At 46.4% G+C, this 25,078-nt stretch overlaps 1 protein-coding gene across 1 annotated transcript in view; it reads right to left on the bottom strand.

The window, feature by feature from the left end:
• TMEM132B (transmembrane protein 132B) overlaps positions 1 to 25,078 on the bottom strand; it is a 2,267,570-nt gene that overhangs the window by 1,894,607 nt on the left and 347,885 nt on the right. The window contains exon 2 of the mRNA XM_069620122.1: positions 17,967 to 18,843. Within this exon, the coding sequence (XP_069476223.1) occupies positions 17,967 to 18,843 (877 nt within the window). The remainder of the gene's footprint in view (positions 1 to 17,966; positions 18,844 to 25,078) is intronic.

The following is a 25,078-nucleotide window of genomic DNA, read 5'->3' as shown; positions in this document are numbered from 1 at the left end:
TTGAAGTCTCCGAGGATTATCAGATGATTGTACTTGATGACTAGGATGGTGATTGCTTCCGTGAATGCGTCTATGAAAGTTCCATCATAGGTTGGTGGTCTGTATATTAGTCTGAATTTCAGGTTAGTAGTGGGGTTTAATGATAGCCGTAGTATTAAGGATTCGCATTTATCGATGTTTAGTGGATCTTCCAATTTGATGGCCAGTTGTTCCTTGTGGATGATCACTAGTCCCCCCTCTTTTGGATTTCCTGTTTGCTTGGATGCATTTGAAGTCTTCAGGCAGGCAGTTGTTGAGGGTGATCTTGTAGTTGTCGTCTAGCCATATCTCGGTTACAAATGGGATGTCTATGCCTCTTTCTGATAGGAGGTCATATATTTCTGTTGAATGTTTGGACATTGACCTTGCGTTTATTAAGTTACAGTGGATTCTCTGGGTGTGATTTTGTTTTGTGGTTATTCGTTGTTCAAGTTTGTAGTTTTCTGGTTGTGTTGTTTCCGCATTGGTGTTGGTAGGATGAAGAACAGCTGCGGCTGCTTCTTCATTGAAGCGGTCCAATAGGTTGATAACAGGGCTGATCAGTCGTAGTGTTTCGGCAGTGATGCTGCTCGAATGAAGATCAGCGATGACTTCTTCATTGAGTCCGATTGTTGGGTCTGAGGTAGCATTAGTGGTTGTCGGGGCTTCGCCGTATTGTGTGTGATGTTGTTGAAATCGATGGTGCCCCTCTGTTCTTGTGATGTAAGGGGTGATGGGGTTGGAGCCCTCCCACTCTCTTGTTGAGTGCTCCCATCTTTTTTTCTGGGTGTTTCAGGGAATTCTTTGCATGTCGCGAGGTTTCCTTGTTGAGGCTTCGGTGTTCCGCAGTTGTTGCGAGGTATTGTGTGAGGTATAAGGATTTTTCTCTAACATATTTTGTTCCGGTTATGGTTGCGTTAGGCGTGTTTCTTTCCAATGGGGCTGCTTCTTCTGGGTTCTGTCGGTGTTGTGTGTTCGCGTCTCTTGTTGCACGATCTTGTTCTCTTTCTCAGCGTCCTTTTCTGGGTCGCGCCATTTTTCAGTTTAAGGTGCAGGTGTAGCAGGGTAGTTGGTTCTCTATGCTGTGTTGTGCAGGCGCAGTGCTCTTGGTTTTTTCCTTCTCTGGATACGCTGGGGTGCTTTTCTAGCTCAGTCTGTCGTTTCTATCGGTGGGTAGGGTGTGTTTCCTAAGGGTGCACTGTCGGGGAGGGTTAGGGTATTAAAATGTCTGGTGGAATGGGACTTTATTAAGCTAGGTAGTGATGGGTTTCCAGGATTAATAGATTACTGAACTAAGCACAGTTATATTAGGGGCCCTGTATAATAAGAGAAAGGCTTACACAGCTTGATTTGAGGGTCAGCCGAAACAGCGGAGCACGATACTGCTAGGTTTTTTTGTACATGTGTCTGTTTTTACAATCTTTAGTGGCTATTTTGACATCTTGAAGACAGGTGGTTGTAATATAGCTTGTCCCTAGCCTGGTTAGGACTGGGTTTTCGTGAACAGTCGTTTGCCTCCAATTTAAGTTATTAAATATGCATTAACAGAACCACCCGTGATTTGATTCTGAATCGAAGCGGAACATTTATTAAAAGCTGCTCCAGTGCTAGTCTCTAGTCTGACAGAGGTCTTTCCGCGTGCATTTGCTTCTGGATAACTGTGGAGACTGGTGTGCTGTCGGATGAATGGTATATTTAAGTGTGGTGCCCAATCCGTTGTTTCCATGCAGCATGATACTGCCAATATACACATACATGTAGCACGTGGGGCTGTGCCTGGATCCGTGTGGAGAAGATTGGATGGAGGTTTTGAGTGCCAGGATTTCATGCAGGCCAGCTTCCTCGGCTGGCCCCGCCATGGCACATGGAAGGACCTTGCACACGTATGATTTAGTTTTCAGAGCACTCTCAGAATAGGACTCCCTCCTTCCATCCACGCCAACCTTTGGTTTTGCAGGCTTTGCACCCTGGACGGATACTAAAGGAACACGCGTGTACACAGTATAGGATGTATGGGGTTGAACGCCTTGGAAAAGGACAACATACCTTTCACGCAGAAGGGGTTTATTTGAACATTCCCAGAAGGCTCAAGACGGATTCAAGCTCCGAGTCATGTCCACATTTTGCGCTGAATGCTCACATACGACTCTTCAGATGTCTTCTGGATGGCATCTGGGTGACTTTGCCTCCTCACCGCACTTCCTGGGGCACTTTACTTCCCTAGGCAATGTGGCACCAGGGGCCATGGAAGTTGCTGGCATTGATACCTCGGTCTTTGGAGCACTGTCTTATGCAACTGATTTGGTATCAATGGTGTACAAGGCTAGAGGTAGACCAGAGAACCTCCCAACATGGTCATGCAATATTTTCAATAAGTAAACGACTGTAATCCTGGATATTTTAGCAAATTTAGGATTCCACCAAAAGTGCGGAGAGCGTCATTATGATAAGAGAGTCAAATTCAGATTCTACAATGTATGTTGTGACATTTGGAAAACTCAAAGAAAGATTGCTGCATTCCCAGACTGATTTTATCGACTGCGATGTCACATGACTCGCTGGAAATGCGTCTCCAAATTCACTGGCAGGACTGTGCCTAGTCCAGGATTTTCTGCGCCACTGCCGGTTTGCAGAACAGTGTTCATTTTGTTTCACAAATTAATTTAGCAGAATATCTCACACCTAGCTTTAAAGGATCAAAGCACTATACACAAAGCTAAAGATTCATGGGCGGAGGAGAACCAAGCGGAAGAATCGACAAGGAACGACTCTGTACATTAAAGGTGTGTGAAGGATGGTTGGGTGGATGAACGAGCATGTGTTGGAGGATCGTGGAGGTTGCAAGAAAGAAGATAGGGGAACAGAGGACAGGAAGACGAGTTCACCATAGGCATGAGACTGTTGCGACTTCACAGGAGGTAGACGAATACTGGGTGTTTGCGACTGGAGCCAAGACCCTTAGGCAGGGAAATGATGAGAAGAAGCTGATCCTGCCCGCAGAGCAGCTCTGGTGACCAGCCTCTTGCTGCAAGACCTACCTGCAAGAGAACATAGTCCTCGACACCCAGATGAGGAGGGGACTCCCAAGACATGAGAAGAAGCCAAGGAGCTAACTGAGGAAGAATGCAACCCAGACAGGATTCCTGAACTAAGGCTCAAACATCCCAGAGACTTTCGGTCACTTCCAGGGACTTTAAGCCCAGCGGCTGGGAGACATTTGGGGAATTCCATGGACTTTGAGGCCAGCGGCTGTGAGACTTTTGGGGAATTCCTTGGACTTTCAGCCAAGTGACTGAGAGACTTTTGGTGAATTCCTTGGACTTTCAGCCAAGTGACTGAGAGACTTTTGTGGAATTTCATGGACTTTGAGCCCAGCGGCTGAGAGACATTTGGGGAATTCCATGGACTTTGAGGCCAGCAGCTGAGAGACTTTTGGTGAATTCTTTGGACTTTGAGCCAAGCGGCTGGGAGACTGTTGGTGAATTCCATGGACTTTGACCCCAGCGGCTGGGAGACCTTTGGTGAATTCCATGGACTTTGAGCCCAGCGGCTGAGAGACTTTTGGTGAATTCCTTGGACTTTCAGCCAAGTGGCTGAGAGACTTTTGGGGAATTTTATGGACTTTGAGCCCAGCGGCTGAGAGACTTTTGTGGAATTTCATGGAATTTGAGCCCAGTTACTGAGAGACTTTTGGGGAATTTCATGGACTTTGAGCCCAGCGGCTGAGAGACTTTTGGTGCATTCCTTGGACTTTCAGCCAAGCGGCTGAGAGACTTTTGGGGAATTTCATGGACTTTGAGCCCAGCGGCTGAGAGACTTTTGGTGAATTCCTTGGACTTTAAGCCAAGAGACTGAGACACTTTTGGGGAATTTCATGGACTTTCAGCCAAGGGGCTGAGAGACTTTTGGGGAATTTCCTGGACTTTAAGCCCAGCAGCTGAGAGATGTGTGTTTGCAATGAGAGCCTTTTGCACACAGAAGAAACTATCTTGTAACAGTGTTGGGGAGGATCCTCAAAACCCCTCCCACCATCATGACATATTGAATAAAGCATTGGAAAATCATCTAACATGACATATGCAACGTGTGTTGCAAGGCCTTATTCGGTCTTGAAGGCAAGTTACGTTACATTAATGAGATTTTATACTGCACCCCTCGCCACCAGGGTGGTCCTAAGGCACCCAAACCATGTCCATGTGGGTGAACTTTGACCACACCCACAGTGCAGAACAGACCGTGACAGGGAGAGGGTTGCGTGGTTGAGTAAGCTGTGATGCATCTACAATAGTATAGCTTTAGACCGAGCAGCCATGAAGAAAGTCAAGGGGTTGTCCATAATTGGGCACATCAGGTAATGAGTGCAATGTGTTGTATTGATAATTATAAGTAGGTTATTAATGTGTGATGGCCTTGAAATGTGCTCAGGAGTTCCTGGATGTTGTGGAGGCTTATAGCCCAGATGTTCGTATTGTATCTCTTGTGAGGAGTCTTCCAGACACCCTGGTGCTACTAAGCCAGCTGACAGAGGTGTCAGCGCCAAGTGTTGGCTGTGTGGTGAAAAGACAAGTTGGGGACACAAGAGGGCGAGAGGACAAACGAATCTCCCCCACCAGGGGCCACACTATAATAGCATCCTGTGGCAGGGAGAGAGTGAGAATAATGCTCACCTTGTGTAATAGAAAGGCCTGATCTTAGCCTATGGTATGGGGGGCCAGAGGGAAATCTAATGAAAGCTGATTGTACTGTGGTTGCAAGGATAATCACATCACTGGATGCAGGCGGATTCTCGCTGGTAGGCCATAGTGCAATATCTATATATAGTGCGACAATCGCATCAGGTGAATCATAATGTAAATAGCTAAGTGTGTCGCAGACATTAAGGGGCGGGAAGTTAGGCTAGCCTAACCTAAGGCGGGGACTGTGATTCTTACGCTCGCCTGTAACATCTTAAACATGGCCCTTGGTAACAGTGGCCAGGGAAGTGGGACACACAGCAAATGTGCACAGGTGCTAGAAGCAGAGTGTAATGGAACTGATAGGAGGAGTGATGCGATAACAGGTTGTATATTATGAGTAGATGGTCACAAAAAGGGTACATTAAGGTCCCTAGAGTAGATGGCAAGCCAGGGTGGAAAGGACCATGGTGAGGAATTCATTCTAAGTTATCAAGGAGACTTAGGGAGTCACCTGAGGATCAAGAAGCAACCCTGCAAGATCTGTTCAAAGTGTTGAGACTTATCCTCAGTATGGAAAAATACCGGAAGGACAGATGGAGACTTTTGGCAAGATGAAGAGGACAAGCACAGAGGGGGTCCCCAAAACACCAAAGCCCAAATGTACTCCAACACGGGAGTCCCACGCCTATGCTGAGATGGCCTCAGGTCCTATTCTAAGTAGAAAGCTGCAGGTGCTCGAGTCCTTAGAAAACATAATCCTTCAAAGAGAGAGGGCAAGAAGCTGTCAGACGCACATATAATGTGTTACAATGCAAAACAGTTTATATAGCAAGAATAGACCAAGTGCAACTTAGGGTTGAGCAATGAAACTTCCTTTGGAAGAAGCAGGTATGCTCCTTATAAATACGGTTGGGTGAGGTGGAAAATCATGCTTTTGGGACTGAGAAGAGACGGGGTTACAGCAAGCTGCGATAAATCGACATGATAGATATGATAGAAAGGAAATAGTCTTGGAGGATACTTGTGGTGATAAAAAGGAATGGTGCACAAAAATTGAGAGTTCACGCTTGATATGAAAATAAATATATAGAGCAAGAAGTGTTCAAGGCAGAGTAACGTTCCACTTGCTTACGAGATCAGGAAAGGTTCCCGTTGGGTAGTGAAAAGGAACATAGGGGTGTAAGTGATGTGGGGTGAGGGTGATGACTTAACTTTTCACTTCCTGTATTCATACGCCATATGGGTGTGAGTGGTGGCTTCTGTGGGTCATTGGATCGCTCTTCGAATGGGAGTGGTTTAGAGAATCGCCAAAGCTATTAGTAGGTGAGGAGCCATGATTCGATGCCTCTTTTAAACTGAGGGCAGTGTTGTAAGCTACTCATCTCTTTGGGAAGGGTTCTTCCAGAGTTGTGGTGCGAGAATTGAAAAGGAGGATCCTCCCCATTCTTGGAATAGGCGGGCACTGCCAACGTCCTGCGCAGGGCTGATCAGTGGTTTAAACTAGCAGTGCATCGAGTTTTGCTTGGATAAATATGTGCCCTTTTCCTTGATTTGCTTTAACGGTTATGCACAGTGTTTTGAAAGTTATTCTCTTACCTACCGGTAGCCAATGTAGGGGCTGAAGTGCTGGTGACATGTGTTCTCTGTATCCCAGCGCAGCTGCATCCTCGACTCTCTGGAGTCTGGCAACGAGGCATGATGGGCCCTTAGGTAAAGGCTGTTTGCGTAGTCTAGCAATTACTATAGATACATTTCACAGGAAGATCTGGAGCTGCCAGGGTCTTTCTAAGGACTTTCAGGTGAGCGAGAGCTTGTCGAGCCACAGAGGTGATATGAAATTCTAGCGAGGGGTTGGCATCCTGGCTCACTCCTAGACTTTAAACCGGATGGGTATCAGAGCTGGAGCAGTTGATTCTGTATCTTTTAGGAGAAGGGGTTTCGGTGATGCTTTCCCAGCTGTAAGGATTTCTGTTTTTCCTGAGTTCAGTAGGAGGTGGTTATGCACTGACCAGGTGCCATTTTTATGAAAGCATTCTGAGATGTCGAACAGAGTGCCGGAGTTGTTTTGTATTGTGAAGATGAGTTGTGCATCATCTGCATAGTTGTAGCAGGAGAGATTGAGAGATCTTAGGAAGGTCGGGGAGGCTGCTGAGGTAGAGGTTGAAAGGTAAGGGCGATAGTGAGGCCCCTTGAGGTACACCAAACAGACAATTGTTTAACTCTGAATGGAAACCAGCGATGCAGAAGCACTGTAATTGGTCATTGAGAAACGACATTAGCTCCAATCCCACAATCAAAAAGGTGCCGGCGTAAAATCTTTATATCAAACGGGCCTAAAGATGCAGATAGTAGAAGGGCTGAGGCCTTGTTACAGTCAACGCTAAGTTCAATCTCATCCCAGATCGAGAGAACTGATTCTGTACTGTGACCGGGTCTGAAACCCGTTTGTGCCTGGCCCAAGATGTCTCTCATAGTGATGTGAGACTCAATCTGAGCGGTGCGAAAGAGAGTAATAGGTCGATGCAGCAAGGAGGATGTGTTGGAGGGTTTTGGTGTCAAAGTGGTCTGAGAGTCCGTTCTTGGGAAGGGGTTACAGCGGTTGGTTGGGCAGAGGGAAATCTGAATTCTGAGGTGACTTTGAAAACCTCTCTTTGGGGGATTGCTGGCATTAAGAACCCTGTGAGAGTAGTGGTTTGATTCGGCTTTGATATCTTAAAAGGTCTCAGGTAGTCTAGTTTATCACTCAATGTGCGGTTCTTTCTCCAGGTGTGAATCGGTGAGCTGCTTAACTTCTTCAACATATTTAGGTGTCAGAAAACCATCTTGGCTTGTTCCATGGGCTAGGTTATATTGCCTCGTTTAACGGTGCAATGGCCTCAAGTGTTATTTAATGCATTTGCTTCTATTAAAGGGTTTGAGAGAGTAAGGAGGGGAGGCTTGTTATTTTTCATTTAACAAATACACGTGTTTCCAGATGGATTCCTTTTAAGTCTGTAAGTGGCAGTTGTCCCTAGCGCCAAACACACCTTTGGTGGTATAAGCACAACGGAGAAAAGAGCTGCGTGATCTACCCATGGCAACTCCAGGGGATGCCAAGCCCTCACAAGATTGGGGGAACTGAAAGTAGCATGTTATGTTATGTTATATTATGGTCACTTGTGGAGCGCACGGTCGCCAGCAGGCATCATGGCACTAGAGAGGAAGGTAACTAAAATATCAAAAGAAATAGGTTTTTAAAGCTTTCCGAAAAGCCAGATCTGGCAGCGATTTAATAGGTAGAAGGAGTGTATCCCACAGCTGAGCTGCTGCTATCGAGAAAGCCCGACCCCACACCCGAGTGAGAAAAAAAGGCACACATCGCATGCCTGCGGCAGCTGACCACATGGGGCGGTTCAGGACATAGCGTTCAAACTTGGCTCACAAATACCATGCTCCCAGATCATGCAGGGCACAATGAACAATACATAAAACTTTAAATTGAATCTGCTGGGCTACTGGGAGCCAGTGAAGGGAGAGCAGTACCGGAGACATATGAGCCCCATAGGGGGTACCCATCGCAACCCGGGCCGCCAGATTCTGGAGACGTTGTAGTCGGCCTAACAGCCCTTTGAGCTGTGCAAGGTAGAGAGAATTACAATAATCCAGCCTGCTCAGAATCATGGCAGCCACCACCGGTGGGCGTAGCAGTGCTGGAATCAAGTGGAGCACCTTTCTTAACATTTCCAGCTGAAAATGCCCAGTCTGGCAAACTTCGGATACCTGAGCGGCCATGGACAGATTAACAGACATGATCACCCCAAGATTTTTCACCTTGAACGAGGGCATGGAGAGTGAGCCCAGAGAGGAAGGTCAAATTTAAGGATCCAAAGTGAGGGATCCGGTGGAGAACCCACCACCAACACCAGTTGTGGCCCATCCACTCCCTCCCCGGCCGAAAGGCACTTATGAAGGCACGCTGGCACCTCCGATTGATCAAGATCGAGACGGATCAACAGCTGGGTATCGTCGCCGTATGAATAGCACCTGACGCTGAAGGAGCGGGTGAGGCGCAACAACACAAAGTTATAAATGTTGAAAATCATAGGGGACAGAGCGGATCCCTGGGGACACTACAACTAAGGTGACAGGACGTAAACGTGAAAGGAGGAAGCAAGCGAGAGAGTTTGAGATCTATCAGCCAAGAAGGAGAGAAACCAAGCCAGTACCTGACCTGAAACACACATCTGGCCCAGGTGGGAGAGCAGCATCCAAAGTGTGGCCAGCTATATGTGCTGCATTGCGGCTGGGCACATAGAGGTCTCATCCTTTGAGGTTTGCGATTAGTGTCTTAGAAAGCCCATTTAAGGGAGACTCTTGACAGATATTGAAATTGCCCAGAATGCATAAGTTGCGAAGTCCTAAGAAAGAGAACTAGAAATGAAGTCAGCAAGTTCAACTCCAAGCGTGTTTCCTTTAAGCATATATTTCACGAACGATGTGCAGTGAATCACAGGCAGGCAGTGACTGGTGCCTGCTCTCAGTGATGTTTACTTGATGAGGGTGTCATGGCCGGCTTGAGTTATTCTCATTGGTGATCGTTTGAACAAGGCATTGATTGATAGCGGTTACATTTTAATCGAGAGAGCAGCAGAGAGCTTTGATCAATGGACTCATCGGCTGGTGCGGACTGTGATCCACCGACAACCTGTCACGGGGCAAGACTCATTAGGACTTGGCAGGTGCCAGCGGCTGCGGTCCCCTAAGGGGGGAGGCGGCGTCTGAAGACTTTCCGTCATCGTCGCAGGCTTTGTGAGCGGAAAGTGATTGGCTTCAGTGCTTCGAGGCCCAGATTCAAGACCCCAATACTGTGAAATGCCTAAATTATAGCGCGCGACACCACATCTGGGAGCGTTTGCTGCTAATCATGGCCCGGTTCTACCACTGGAGACGTTCAATGGCAGAGTAGGGCGCCGCCACGATGCCTCTGACACATCCAAATGGAGCAAGGTAAGATCCACGTGGACAATACCCAGTCAGCCTTCACCGGCGTCCAGAAGGTGGCAACGAGAGCATGTGTTCTGCAGCTCCGGACTTGTGGGTCATATGCCGCCATTTTGAGGTTCTTTCGCATTGTGATCTCGATCCTGCTGAACTCTTCTGGGGAACAGACTTTGTGGGTCTGTAGTGGGTTCCTGTGTGGGGCACGTGCAACGCGTCAGCTCCCCTCACCTGCAAGTCTTGACATGTCTTGTCAGCTTGCTTTAATGTGAGATCTGTTTTTTTATCAGTCATAATATTAGTTATAGATTTAAGTCTTGTTGTACAGGCGTATTGACATGCCATGACCTAGAATGTTTTGTTGGGAGTGTTAACCCCACCAGGTTCCCAAACCAATTCCCCAAATTCTCCAATAGAGACATACCAGGCGAGTGCAGCCCATTCAGTGTTATTTTTTTTTTTCATTTTGGGGCTTGTAGTTTTTCTTTTTGTTATAAATAAAAAACTACAATGCCCAGAATGCAAAAGAGTAAACCGCACCAGACAGGCTACAGCAGCCTTTCATGGTTCCCTATGAGAGACCTGCGAATGCCCAAGATAATTCAGAATGAAACTGATATGCTAATTATTATTATTAATATGCTATTTATTGAGCGCGGACTTGGCTTTGAGCAGCAGCTGAGCACTTTACAGAGGTCACAATAGAACAGATATACAGCTAATAAACGAAGCTACAAAATCGTAGTTCAATTAAAATCACATTTCTATTTACATTGTATCCTCTACATGCAGAGCTTTGAAGCTTCCTCAGGCCATGCGTAAGTTCTTCATCCAGTTGCAGAGTTTGTTTGGCATTCTGGGACTTGTAGTTCTCAATTCCAAATGGGAAAGGCAAAAGAACGCATTCCAGAATGCAAAGACTTAAAGTAGGATTTCATGAAGCAACTACTTTCGATACCAGAATTCGCCGCAACTGTGAAACATCAGAGTTTCTTGCAGAACAGGCAATCCTGCCATATTTAATTGGCTCTATTTCTATTGGACATAAGCCTCAGAAGAAGAGCCAGGAAAGCTCGAAACACGTGTCAGGCTGTTGTTGACTTCAAAACAAATACCATTTGGAACTCAACTTTGGCATCCTTTTGGCGCAGAGCTACTGGGACCCTCATGTCTTAATTAGGATTTCATGACCTATTCACGCCTGGGCTGGGGAAACCTGAGAGCATGTCTATGCAAAAAAGAAGCATACTCGTCCATGGCACTTAAGGGGTTAAAGCCACAAGTGAGGGCACGTATTGAATCCAGACTGGCCACTCCCTGGCCACTCCCTGGCCACTCCCTGGAATGGGGAGGGAGAGTCCGAATGGCGAGTCCCGCATCCCACAAACTAGCCGAGTGTGCGAAGCTTCAGTAAAGCGCCTATAGGTTATAATCCCACTGCCCCAATAAAACGAGCACTATTTTACCAGCAAAGGGCGGTCATTTTATAGATCTCCTAAATTGCCCTGGAGGAGAACGTGCGCATTTGCACTTAAGTGCAAAAGGTCCTCTGCGTGCAATTTTGGCCATTTTCAAAACAGAGTGGAAATGTAAAGAGGAAAATACAGGCGAAGATGCATTTACTCTTCCCTTTTCTGGTCGGGTTGGGAATAAAATGAAAATGCCTCCGGGAATTGACGATTGGGGCGGAAGGGGGGCGGGGGTCAATTACACCGGATTCCTGTGGGACCTTCCTTCTTACCCAGATGGTAACTAGAGACAGATTGAAGAGGCGTCCACTGCATAATCGCCAGCCCTGGAATCTCACGCTGGCAGAATTGCCAGGCGGATCGGCAAGGCTGGCGGAGACACAAAGTCTGCCCCGCCTTACCCACCCACCGTGGAAATCCACCAAAATCCCTTGGATTGGCAAACCTGGCGGAAACCATTACCCCCACCTTCTGTGCAATGTATCACTGATCGGGAGGTGTGGAGAATCACCCCCCCACCGCCCCCAAGTTCTTACAACTGATTAAAGAACTGCAATAACCCTGACATGTAAACCCCTTGACCTGTTGCCACTGCATCAATACAAACTGGAAAGTGCGAATGTAGTCAAGATTGGCAGCGCCGCAAATACATCACGCGCACCACAGGAAGTGGGAAATATGGCTAACAGAAATATTGCCATTTATGCAAACAAAACACGCTTCTCCTTGATACTGAAGTACCAGGTTCTATTAGGTGTCATCAGTGCCGTTTAAAACAGTTGAATGATGGCAAGCAGCACTAAATGTGTCTTTATCCATAAAACGAAGAAAACAGTTAACTTCACAAAAACAACTTCCTTTGCCCCGCCCCATACAATAATATGCATTAATGATATGATTGGCTGTTTATAACGCGCTTAACACCCAGAGGTTTCTAAGCACGGACCAGGGATGGAACCTGCGTTGCTCTGTGTGATCATCTTGTTTCCAAGGTGGGCACGTTTCCCCTGAGCTATCCTCCCGAGACATAACTGCACATTAACTGCACAAACCAGAACTGGTGTGTTTAAGTACACTTTCAACGACGGAAAACCGTGGCTCTTTTAAATACCTCTTCGGTCTTAATCCCTCACAGCAAGAACTTCTAACGCTCCGTGGAGGCCCTAGAAGTTATTGTTTGTAAATTTAGGGGAGGTTTTTCATTTTCAGGGGATCACCTGTTGAGAACCAAGTGACGAACTGGATGATTCTGCTAACAGGATTAGGGGTACAAAGGCCCAGTCAGCCCTCACACTCCTACAAACCAAAACACAGTGCAATCATGAAGCTAAAAGAGGGACAAACAAGCCATATACCTCCTTCGTCTTTTGTTGTAACGAGGGGCAAGGGAAGGTTATACTCGCAAGAGGGGTGTTAAGGAGAACCAGCAGTGACGCGAACAAGACAGTGGAACAGTAAAAAAGAAAAGAAAAGTCCAATCAAGGCTCTGGGATGGTATACAAGGTACTTCCACCCCAGAGGGAGGACAGAGAATATGCGACAGACAGGAGGAAGTAGCACTCTGAGCCTAGTTCCAGGGATGGTATGCAAGGTACTTCCACCCCAGAGGGAGGACAGAGAATATGCGACAGACTGGAGGAAGTAGCACTCTGAGCCTAGTTCCTGGGATGGTATGCAAGGTACTTCCACCCCAGAGGGAGGACAGAGAATATGAGACAGACTGGAGGAAGTAGCACTCTGAGCTTAGTTCCAGGGATGGTATGCAAGGTACTTGCACCCCAGAGGGAGGACAGAGAATATGCGACAGACTGGAGCAAGTAGCACTCTGAGCGTAGTTCCAGGGATGGCATGCAAGGTACTTCCACCCCAGAGGGAGGACAGAGAATATGCGACAGACTGGAGCAAGTAGCACTCTGAGTCTAGTTCCAGGGATGGCATGCAAGGTACTTGCACCCCAGGGGGAGGACAGAGAATATGCGACAGACTGGAGGAAGTAGCACTCTGAGCCTAGTTCCAGGGATGGTATGCAAGGTACTTCCACCCCAGGGGGAGGACAGAGAATATGCGACAGACAGGAGGGAGTAGCACTCTGAGCCTAGCTCCTGGGATGGTATGCAAGGTACTTCCACCCCAGAGGGAGGACAGAGAATATGAGACAGACTGGAGGAAGTAGCACTCTGAGCGTAGTTCCAGGGATGGTATGCAAGGTACTTCCACCCCAGGGGGAGGACAGAGAATATGCGACAGACTGGAGCAAGTAGCACTCTGAGCGTAGTTCCAGGGATGGTATGCAAGGTACTTCCACCCCAGGGGGAGGACAGAGAATATGCGGCAGACTGGAGGAAGTAGCACTCTGAGCCTAGTTCCAGGGATGGTATGCAAGGTACTTCCACCCCAGGGGGAGGACAGAGAATATGAGGCAGACTGGAGGAAGTAGCACTCTGAGCCTAGTTCCTGGGATGGTATGCAAGGTACTTCCACCCCAGGGGGAGGGAAGTAGCACTCTGAGCGTAGTTCCAGTCCAGGGATGGTATGCAAGGTACTTCCACCCCAGAGGGAGGACAGAGAATATGAGACAGACTGGAGGAAGTAGCACTCTGAGAGTAGTTCATGGGATGGTATGCAAGGTACTTCCACCCCAGGGGGAGGACAGAGAATATGCGACAGACAGGAGGAAGTAGCACTCTGAGCCTAGTTCCAGGGATGGTATGCAAGGTACTTCCACCCCAGAGGGAGGACAGAGAATATGAGACAGACTGGAGGAAGCAGCACTCTGAGCCTAGTTCCTGGGATGGTATGCAAGGTACTTCCACCCCAGGGGGAGGACAGATAATATGCGACAGACTGGAGGAAGTAGCACTCTGAGAGTAGTTCCAGGGATGGTATGCAAGGTACTTCCACCCCAGGGGGAGGACAGAGAATATGCGACAGACTGGAGGAAGTAGCACTCTGAGAGTAGTTCCAGGGATGGTATGCAAGGTACTTCCACCCCAGGGGGAGGACAGAGAATATGCGACAGACTGGAGGAAGTAGCACTCTGAGCCTAGTTCCTGGGATGGTATGCAAGATACTTCCACCCCAGGGGGAGGACAGAGAATATGAGACAGACTGGAGGAAGTAGCACTCTGAGCCTAGTTCCTGGGATGGTATGCAAGATACTTCCACCCCAGGGGGAGGACAGAGAATATGCGACAGACAGGAGGAAGTAGCACTCTGAGACTAGTTCCAGGGATGGTATGCAAGGTACTTCCACCCCAGGGGGAGGACAGAGAATATGCGACAGACAGGAGGAAGTAGCACTCTGAGCCTAGTTCCAGGGATGGTATGCAAGGTACTTCCACCCCAGGGGGAGGACAGAGAATATGCGACAGACTGGAGGAAGTAGCACTCTGAGCGTAGCTCCAGGGATGGTATTTATACTCTTGATTACCTGGGCAGATCAGGGAGCTGCCAGGTGCCCCTTTAGATATTTCTGAAATGCACCCCTCCATGCTGCTTGAGAAATGCTTATGCCGGGGTCTGCTTTGGTGCAATTCACTATGTGCATCCATTGGTTTTGATGTAATCTTGTTTGTGATTTGAAAAGGTTAATGAAGGATGTACCCGCCTAGGTGCTGCTCGGTTCCCCATCTATGCTGCTGGTGAATAAACCAGTGTTTTGTTTTCTTTCTACATCTGTCATCCTTGCTGGGGGTGTTCCACTCTCACACATACACATTTCCCCTTCTTTCCATCCCTGTGTTTTAATGTACATTTACCTTCCAAATGTTTTTTTTTTTACTGACGTCAATTTCTTTGCATTTAAGGGAGTTTTGCTCATTTTTCATATTATCTGGGTCTATATTTACTTATCCTTTCTCCAGCCTCCCCCCCCCTTTCATTTCTGGGTCTAAAACCAGTAATGTTAAGCAAATATGTTGTGGGACCTCGATATACCACGCGATATCATACCAGTGTATGTTATGCTTGCAATGCCATGTCGCCTTCTGCAAGAAAGACAAGGGCTGCTAAGTAGCGAGAACATGGCAAAGCACCCCAGAGCCCCCCAAATCATTAAACAATGCACAATAGCCAAGCTCACTTCAAGAACGAGTCCACATCGCTCGCTGTAGACCTGCAAAAGCGGACGCTACAGCCCTTCTGAACGTAGGATTTCCCTGCTGCCCCCTATTAACAGGACGAGGTAAGTGCAGCCCACTTTGGGAAGGGTAGGAAAGGCTGAATTATGCAGATTCACTTCCAGAAGAGCCAGGCCTCAGGCCAAGAGGGATCCGTCTGCCCACTCCACTGCTCCGACCCTTGCATTCATCGCTGTTAGGTGCCTAGGGGGTAAGTGGAAGAATGCGCTCTCCTGCTCCTTCGGGCATCGCTTGAGGGCACCCTGGAAATGCAGGAATGCCTCAACGCCTGTGCTGGAGGTGGCAGGCAGCCTCTACATACTGGCCTTTCACTGGACTAAAGCCCTCATCTGGTTCTCCTCAAAGCCTGTGATGAAGGTGGCAGCCAGCCTCTACATACTGGCCTTTCACTGGACTAAAGCCCTCATCTGGTTCTCCTCAAAGCCTTTGATGAAGGTGGCAGACAGCCTCTACATACAGATCTTTCACTGGACTGATGTCCTCCTAGGGTTCTCCTCAAAGCCTGTGATGAAGGTGGCAGCCAGCCTCTACATACTGGCCTTTCACTGGACTGATGCCCTCCTAGGGATCTCCTGAAAGCCCCTGCTGGAGGTGGGAGCCAACATCTACATACTGGCCGTTCACTGGACTGATGCCCTCCTAGGGTTCTCCTGAAAACCTGTGCTGGAGGTGGCAGGCAGCCTCTACATACTGGCCTTTCACTGGACTGATGCCCTCCTAGGGTTCTCCTGAAAACCTGTGCTGGAGGTGGCAGACAGCCTCTACATACTGGCCTTTCACTGGACGGATGCCCTCCAGGGATTCTCCTGAAAACCTGTGCTGGAGGTGGCAGACAGCCTCTACATACTGGCCTTTCACTGGACTACTGCCCTCCTAGAGTTCTCCTGAAAACCTGTGCTGCAGGTGGCAGACAACCTCTACATACTGGCCTTTCACTGGACGGATGCCCTCCTAGGGTTCTCCTGAAAACCTGTGCTGGAGGTGGCAGACAGCCTCTACATACTGTTCTTTCACTGGACTACTGCCCTCCTAGAGTTCTCCTGAAAGCCAGTTGTGAAGGTGGCAGACCACCTCTACATACTGGCCTTTCACTGGACTGATGCCCTCCTAGGGTTCTCCTGAATGTCTCCTTTGGCCTAGCAACCCTGCCAGGAATTATTTAACAACCTTACCTCCAAGGCATTCCTCGAAGGCTGCATGACCGGTTTCTCGGTGTGTACCTTGTAATCCCTGCGCTTGCGCCATCTGAATGACACCTGGCCTAGTAGGATCGCTGTCTGTCCTCCCTTTGTTCCCCCTCCCTTGCCGCGTCGCGCCTTGAAACACTTGTGTATAGGCGCGTTATAAATGCCATATCATATCATATCCTAATTATAACTATCCATTGCGAAGCCGGGTTCATTGCTAGAATCCTCTTCCTCCTCTAGATCCTTTTCCCGCTTTCTGAAAAGGTTTTATTCACAAGCAACACATGTTGTGGACTACTTTGTCCCTGACCTCTCTCGATCTTCATAGGACACAGTCTATCCAAACGCCCACCGGTCAATCATGCCTTCATTATACTAGGATAGGCCGAGCACCTCTCGCCCCCCCTCCCCATGCGGCCCTGCTATATATCTGCTTTTCATCTCTTAGACCCTGTCCATTCACGCGTTCACACATTTCAAGGGCTGGTGCATTCCTCTTCTCCTTCAATCCTTTCTGTCCTTTCTTTTTTCTCTTACTCTCATTCTCCTCCAGTGACTAAAGTCTCAGGATCAATGCTCCCTAAATCTCTGAAATGCAATGCTCAGTGGCTCTGACCTAGAGCTGCACTTCCAGGGTCTTCCAGTGGGTGGGGTTGTGGCACCTGTGACCTCTTAGCTGAGATGGCCTGTTCTACTGTCCAAATAGTAACGCTGAAACTCTTCCAAATTAAACATTGCACTGTAGTTTCCATCAAACATAGACATTTGGGAGCAGATTCTGGGGGACAGCCTAAGCGGTCATCTTGAGCTGAACCTGTTCAAATGAAGCAGATGCCGGACAGATGTACAGTCATAACAATAAACACCTAGAAATGAGACTCAGAATTGTTTCTGAAGTCCCTCATTACAAAGATGAAATAATTCAAAGCCAGAGGTTCAGACCAGTCCACATATTACAGTTAAATCAGAAGACTTTATCCTCAAGCATGTTATTAGAATTAGGGCACGGACAACTCTTGGAAATGGCGGCCATGGACGGGACAGAGATTACTGGTATTTCTGCTGGTGATTGACTCATCTTCGCCAAAGTCTCACCCAAGGTGGACGTTTCATCATGCAAAACTTCCACGATTCAATGCAAATGTTCCAAGTGTGTTCTAAGACATGAAGAAATAGTCTATTGTGTCGCAAACAGTTGAGTATCTAAGATCAAAGCTCAGACGTAGACCTGGCAGGAAAAACTCAGACAATGTGGATACAAAGGTCCTCTCAGACAATACTAAAAGGGATAGTGTAACTGCAGAAAATGTAAGGTCTGCAAAGATCAAGTGTCACATGCAAAGCTTTACTAGAAACCTCAACAGCATTGACCGACGGAAGGCCTTATGATGCTGAATAGTTAGATTGACCAATATGCAGTACAACACATTTGACCAGATTTGACTCATTCGGTTATTTGACTTTTCCATGCATAAGGAAAGGTTTAATATTGTAAATTACCTTATCTTGAATTGATCTGCAATTGGGTCACGCGCCGTGAACACATGGACGGTCACCGTCTGCCCTTCCCTCACAGGCTCCAGTGGCAAATGGATTACAATGTTGGCATCCAGTGCCAGAGCCGACACCTTAAGTCGATCTTGATTGGGGTACACGATGACGCTGCCAATTCGCTCCATGGGCAGCGAAGCCTGCCCATTAATGTGACCGAGACGCAAGCTGCTCTCCCACTGGCCATCCTCAGCAGAACAATCTCCATCGGTCGCGTAGAGGAAATGATAAAGCTCCACAGGAACCCCCTCTGGTGGGAGCGTTGGCTTTGCATCCTCCGTCGGCGATGGGGAACGGAAGACCCCTGGATGAAGCTGCAGCTCAGCGACACACAGCCCTAGGTCGCCTTTCAATCGACAGCTGGACACAACTTCTCTGGTGTCCAGTAGAGCCACCAACTTCACACAGGGCAAGACCTCCATTGACCGGTCATCTTCCCAGTCTTTACCGGTGATGTAGAACAAAGCCTGGACTTTGGGCCTGTTGGGATATATGGAGCTTACGATAATCTGTGATTTCAATTTCCAGTTAAAAGTAAACCCATTGGAAGAACTGAATGCGCTGGAAGTCAACATCAGCTCTTGTGGTAGGGCCTGTTCCACCCAGTAAGGGCCGTAGCTGACGTTCAACACTGGAGGGCTCTTGGCTTTGTAGACGAAGAACGATTCCACTCTTGACTGCAAAGAAGAGTTCCTCGTTACATCCTGGTTGCTTTCCTTGAGGAAGAAGGACACGTCGGCATTGCTGATCTGATATCTCACTGGCAGATATACAGGAAGTGATGAGAACCTCTGCAAGCTGTCCATGAGTCCCCGGCTCTCGGTCACTACAAAAAAGGAAAAGATCAAACATTACTCCTTGTACGTAACGTTTGCGCCTGTTCGATTTGTAGAGCGCCAACTGATGGCGAAGGCCACTCCTATAATGCCCCTTCTATGGAACACACATGACCCCCTCGTCAACACTTTACACACATATTGATATAAATGCTGTAAAGTTTACTTGTAAAAAGTACTTCTAACTTTCGCGCTCTGAAACACTTGGGTACGAGCGCGATACAAATAAAATATCATATCATATCATATAAAAAGAAAAGAAATCTTTACGTGAAACTATTCAGGCAATTTCGAAAAGTATCAATTTAGATGGCTAGACATACTAGTGTTTTTTAGGAAGAGGAATAGACACAACATTTATTCAGGATTCCTGAAAGGGAAATAAATTGAAAAAGTCACAAGAGTAAAGAGCAAAAATAAAGGGTAACTTTGGCTTTTTTTTACATTAAAACCTATGATGTCTCAGCCTCATTCCGATTTTCGAGCTCCAAGAAGCTTTCAAAAGCAGTTTAAGCACGACTTGAATATGGTGTGTATGGGCAAGCGCCACTCGCCCCCTCAATATACCCAGCTCAGCAGGGTCTCTGACTGCAGGAGCTATGAATTGAAGAGAAAGATCTAGAAAACAGGGGCCGGGCAAACACACATGACTTAAATGTGTTTGGACTCCGGGACGGGGCGATAGCTATACATTAAGAAAATGTATCCATCATTGTTGCCAACCAATTTCCCTTTTTAAAAGAGTATAAGGATCGGAAGTGTTAGCTTGTCTGAGCAGGATTGAACCCACGGGGGGACCTTAAACCAGTAACACGTCATGCAAGGATGGGATGCAGAATAACTCTGACACCAAATAATAAGACCGACTCAGGAAGTTGGCAAAAAGTCTCTCCCAACTGTTTTCTTTTCAATTGTCTAAAACAGGGAGTTACAACGGACATCAACAGACGTCGCACAGCATAAGTCTCAAAGCATTTCATAAAAAATAAATCTTTTATAGCATAAACTTGTCATTTGTGATGTCATACTACATGGCAAACTAAAAAAACCTACGGGGAGTTGTGGTTGGCTTAAGGGGAACATCTAAGTAAACTTCATTTAAGGGATTGGGTTTTGATCTGGGTCTCTACAGTAAGTGGACAACGTAAGTCATCTTCATCAGTACACGGTATATCATTGCTTTCAAACTATAAGGCCCTTTGTTATGTGGCCTTCTACCATTGGTAGGCATGCTAGTGCCATGCCTAGAACATTCGGCTCACTAGCAGCACGTAAACTGGTACCCAAGGTGTCAATGGGTGGTCTTGACCGTGCCTCCCTACCCAATTAGCCCAACATTTCTCAGCACTCATGTCATCTGCCATTCACATTGTCTTTGAACTTGGCCTTGCAAAATATCATTGCTCCTGAGAATAAAATGGAGTATAGGCACACCCTTATCGCAATTCAGGTCTGCATGCCCAACTCCTATTTTCATCCTTTGCTTATGCGACAGGAGACCGTATTTCGGCCTGTTTTGCAGCATTTACTTGTCTTTAATTAATATACTTGGCACCTTAACAAGGGCTGATTCAACTTCCCACATCCACTGTTCTCCAAGGATAGATAACCGGTTTTGGGCTGCTCCATCCTTCGACATCAGGCCAGACAACTATTCCAGGCCTTTCCTCGATCTTCAGCTAGTTTTCTTACTGTGACACAGCCTTCCGATCCTCCCTTCTCCACTGGTGTAAGCCTACTAAATCTCTGACACCGATGTCCAGAATTCTATATAATGGCGGCACCACCTGCACTCTATTCACTACGTATAGCCATCCTTTATGATTACTTAGTCTACTTACATTGCTGCATCTGTACAGTTATAAAAACGATTTGCATTTTGTGCAGTGCTCTTCACACGTGCAACCTTCATTCCGCATATGAACGTTTACTCGATTCTTTACTTCATCGTCAGATTCTATAAGGACTATACATCTCTTCTTTTTGGACCATTCTTCTCTGTGCATCACGCTTATTTCTTGTGACGTCACCATCCTCTCTTTCTCTCATCATCATATTCCTTCAGGGATCTCCTCCAAGAGACTGTCATCTCTACGAGGATACATCACATAGGGTCTTCTCAACGGATACCTTTTCTCGAAGACTCGCCATGGTATAGGTACCATCACTGGTGTTGTGCGTGTCGCAATTTCTGGCTTCCAACATATAGGCAAGATGGAGGCGGGACTTCCTGCAGAGGCATTCAGCTGCTCCTCTACACTCCCCCCTCTCGTTTATTCATCGACAACTCCTTCACCAATCTCCAGATCCTGGGACCTTCTTTTGAAAAAGTGTTTCTTCAGAGTCCAGATCTTCTCTTCTCCCGTAAGGGAGCCTGCTGATTTTACATGTTCATCTATACTCCAGGTCGTGTAGATGCACTGCCCATTCGGATTACAGTAAACCCATTTTCCCACATACTTCCTGTGATTTCTGGGATGCAGGAACTTCCTTCCCTCAGGTGCTAAGATGCTGGCCTCTACATATTTTCTGTTCTCTTCATCTGTCAATTCCTTGGGTCAAAACCCTGACTCAACATCGATCATGATCTTCATTCCTACTGCTTTCTTTGCTGTCTTCTTGCACTGTGTGATTATTAACCTAATCACACAGAATCCAAACTTCACCATCACTAATACTGCTCCAATGAACTTGAAGATATTTTCCATCCATTGTGGAACCCAGGAGAAGATAGACGCGAACCAGCTGTCATCCGCAATATCTTCTGTCTCATCTTCCATTTGATGGTGCAGTTTCGTCAACAATGTTCTGGCCTCTGTCAAGGTCCCATTCTCATCATCATGAGAAGGTATGAACGTGCAACATGATTCTCCGATTTTGGTGCAAACTCCTCCATCCATTGATGTGATCATATCAAGGACATATCTGTTCTGGAGGGTCATCAGTCTTATGGCCCTCAATTCTGCTTTGATCGCATTGAATCCCTTTATGATAGTGTTGATTTCTGCAGGAGCTCCCAGTGAGTGATCTGTAACCACTTCATATTCGGCATTGTCTGGATTCCTGGCATAAAGATAGTTGCAAATATGGCTGAGGTCTGGCTGAACAACCTGTGCTCATATGGAATAGCATGAAAGGCTTCTATCAATTTAGCAGAGAAATAATTCTCCCTCCTTGTTCGGTTGAGGAATTTGAGTGTTCTTCTGCTCCTCAAATGGGCATCTGCTTTTGTAGATTCTCCAATATTCAGGTCACTCTTATGAATCACTAATGCTGGAACATGGATAAGCGCTATAGAACACATCCCTCCCCAGTCTTTGGGCAGCTTCATGTAGGCTCTGGACCCACTGGCCCAAAAGGGGTCGATCAGAACTACTGTTCCGTCCTTCATGCCTGGTACATCAAGAATTCGTCCACACTGATGATTTTCTCCAACTTTCCTCGTGCCATTATTTCTGAATTACAAGGACGCACTTGCTAGAGGTACTATCTGCAATGGTCCTCCTTTATCCTCGACTCATGTCAACAACTTTGCAATCTTTGACCAGTGGTGCTTGCATTCATTCTCCCCAGTATCTATAACTGGCTCAAAATATCCAGTTAATGCTGCTCCTTTACACACAATCAGGCCTTCAGCCCATCCTTCTGGAGTCAGCACTGTTCCTCTCGTTCCCAACATCTCTGTATTTCTTCTTTATTCTTGCCTTGACAATTTAGCATCTTGTTTTCTTCCCTTCTGATTCCTGCTCCGCTTATTCCAGGCTGTCCATATGTTATTACTAGATTCCTTGATTCTGGCTTTTCTCTTGTCTTTAATTCTTGCACATAGTTATCTCTCTTTGAGATGTCTTTTCCGTTATCCATACGAAGGACGCTGTTCTGCCTTGGAACTGTCCTCTGGTCTGGCAGAGATCAGGTGGCCAGGAATGTGAATCGTGTGGACAAGAGCCATACGTCTTCCGGACTCTGTGCGAGTTGGAAGGTCGCGAGTAAGACGCGCACGCCCACGGTAATCCTCTGCGGTAGAACACGCATACAGTGCGAACGCCATGGGATTGGATTACTACACCTGAGAAGACCGTCTGATTAAGATCAAGTTCAGGCGGAAGGGAGCCGCTATTTAAGGATCTTTTTTTGTCTACAAAGAAGACAAGTCTACCCATCGGTTTAAAAGCATTATTTGTGAATGCCATTACGGGTATTTTAAGTGCACCACGAAGAAGCAAGAATATTTTATATATGGTGTTTAAAATGTCAAGACCTGTGTCTTTTTGATAAATTTCTTATTTTTTGCCCCTGTAGAAGTTCTTATATATCTCTAACTACTGAAAAAGAACGAAACATGTCAGGTTTTTCAATATGTTGTATAATAGCCAGCATTTAACAATGAGTTATTCAGTTGTTTAGAACCACATGTCAGTACACATGAGGATTCATTTATTAAGGGTATAGGGTGTTGTAAGAGAGTATCCTACAAGATAGGGACTGTCTTGTGTACAAGTTAGAAGTGTTTATATTGTATAGGCAACCAGTATATGAGCACAATAGGTTGCGGTATAGGGTTTTATATTTTGCATTTTAAAAGGTACATGTTTAGGTGTTCAGATTTAATTGCACTTTAAATTCTAAAAAATAGAAAATTATATAAAGATGTTTTTTTAATAGACATGTGCAATGCACTGAGTTTTAAGAATATATGAATATGTTCATGAATTACGAATTTAATAAAGTATTATAATTGTATGTACTACCTAAAAGGCATAATTGTTTGGTTTGTCAAGGTAGTTTGAAGCGTGGTGTGTTTCATCCCAAAGGAGGTACAACATGGAGGCCATGAGATTCTTTGGTTGTGAAACTGTCGTAAGCCTTGATTTTGGGACGAATCTCGGGCCATTTAAAGTTTCCCCTGAGTCTTTTTTATGTTATTTGGGGGAGAGTGCAAGGTGCGTGAGGCAATGAGCTCTTTGCACTGGTACTTCAGTAGCTATGAATATCTTAGAGGTTCCCATAGCATACGGAATGAGAGCACAGACATAGGAACTCTACTTAGACGTGCACTCTCCCACCTTTTTCATGTGCTGATACCACATGTTATTACCCAAGTGTGCTGTATTATCTAAATATGGGTTTATCTCATCATTGCCTTCTTCTGCACTTCTCCTGGGTATTAGCACAATCACCCAAATGATAAAAAAATCAGAGGCATTTCCCCTCTCCTCAAAGCAACAATGCCACGAGCAGGCGTCAAGTCGCTTAACTCATATTTCTTTTGTATCATTGCTATTTATTTTGACTAATTGCTAATAAGGCATAATGCCCAAGAAAAGGAGGGCAAATAGAAACCGCTAACTCTGCAGAGGACCAAACATGCAGCATTCTGATCAACACATATGTGCTAGAATGTTCGCAACACATATGTGCTAGAATGTTTGGTAGGGATACAGAAGAGACAGAAAAATATGTCAGTTTCAAGACTCTTGGAACACACTCATGATGGCTTTGCCCACGTATTGCCAGTATTCATACCTGTGCTGGCTTTGTGCCAACATACAAGCATTTGCCATGTAAGACTATGCAGTGTATTTGATCAAGGACAGATATAGTGGAAAGACTCCTGTTCACCTGGGTGCTTGGAAGTCTTTCTACTATCACCCTGCATATAATTGTGTACAAACCATAACTTTCACACCTTTATTGGAATGAAAACGGATTCAGTAGGTACATGGGTTTAAGTAGTCTTTGTCCAATTACAACACATTCTGAGATGATGACATCATCCCGAAAAGTATTGTAATTTGACAAAGAACACTTAAATTAAGCTCATATGCCCAGTAAATGCCCTTGAGTGCTCAAAAACTGGTTCAGGGCAGGCTTTGCACACTGTTATATTAAGCAAAGACATAGTAAAAAGACTTCTGTCCATGTTGTTGAGCTGTAGTATTTTTACTATGACTGCTTAATGTAATAGAATTCAAGCCCACCTCACCCCCTATATACCCTTACTGCTGCAGGCATGACCAGGGCATGCAGCGCTCCGACACCATCACCCAAGCTGCGACACTGCCTCCTCGCAGAAGGGATCCCTCGGCCTGCAGGATCCAGTGGTAGCTGTGATTTACCATTGAATCCAATGGCAGGGAGGCTTGCCACGTCCATTGGATGAAAAGAGTGCGGATCCTAACAGACGGCTGTTGGCATTTAAAGCCTCATCTTAACCTTGAACTC

Source organism: Ambystoma mexicanum, chromosome 10 (assembly GCF_040938575.1).
Source record: "Ambystoma mexicanum isolate Mex_15411 chromosome 10, UKY_AmexF1_1, whole genome shotgun sequence".
Classification (NCBI taxonomy): domain Eukaryota; kingdom Metazoa; phylum Chordata; class Amphibia; order Caudata; family Ambystomatidae; genus Ambystoma; species Ambystoma mexicanum.
The sequence above is the reverse complement of the archived record's forward strand: the minus strand, read 5'-3'. Positions and strand labels throughout refer to the sequence as shown.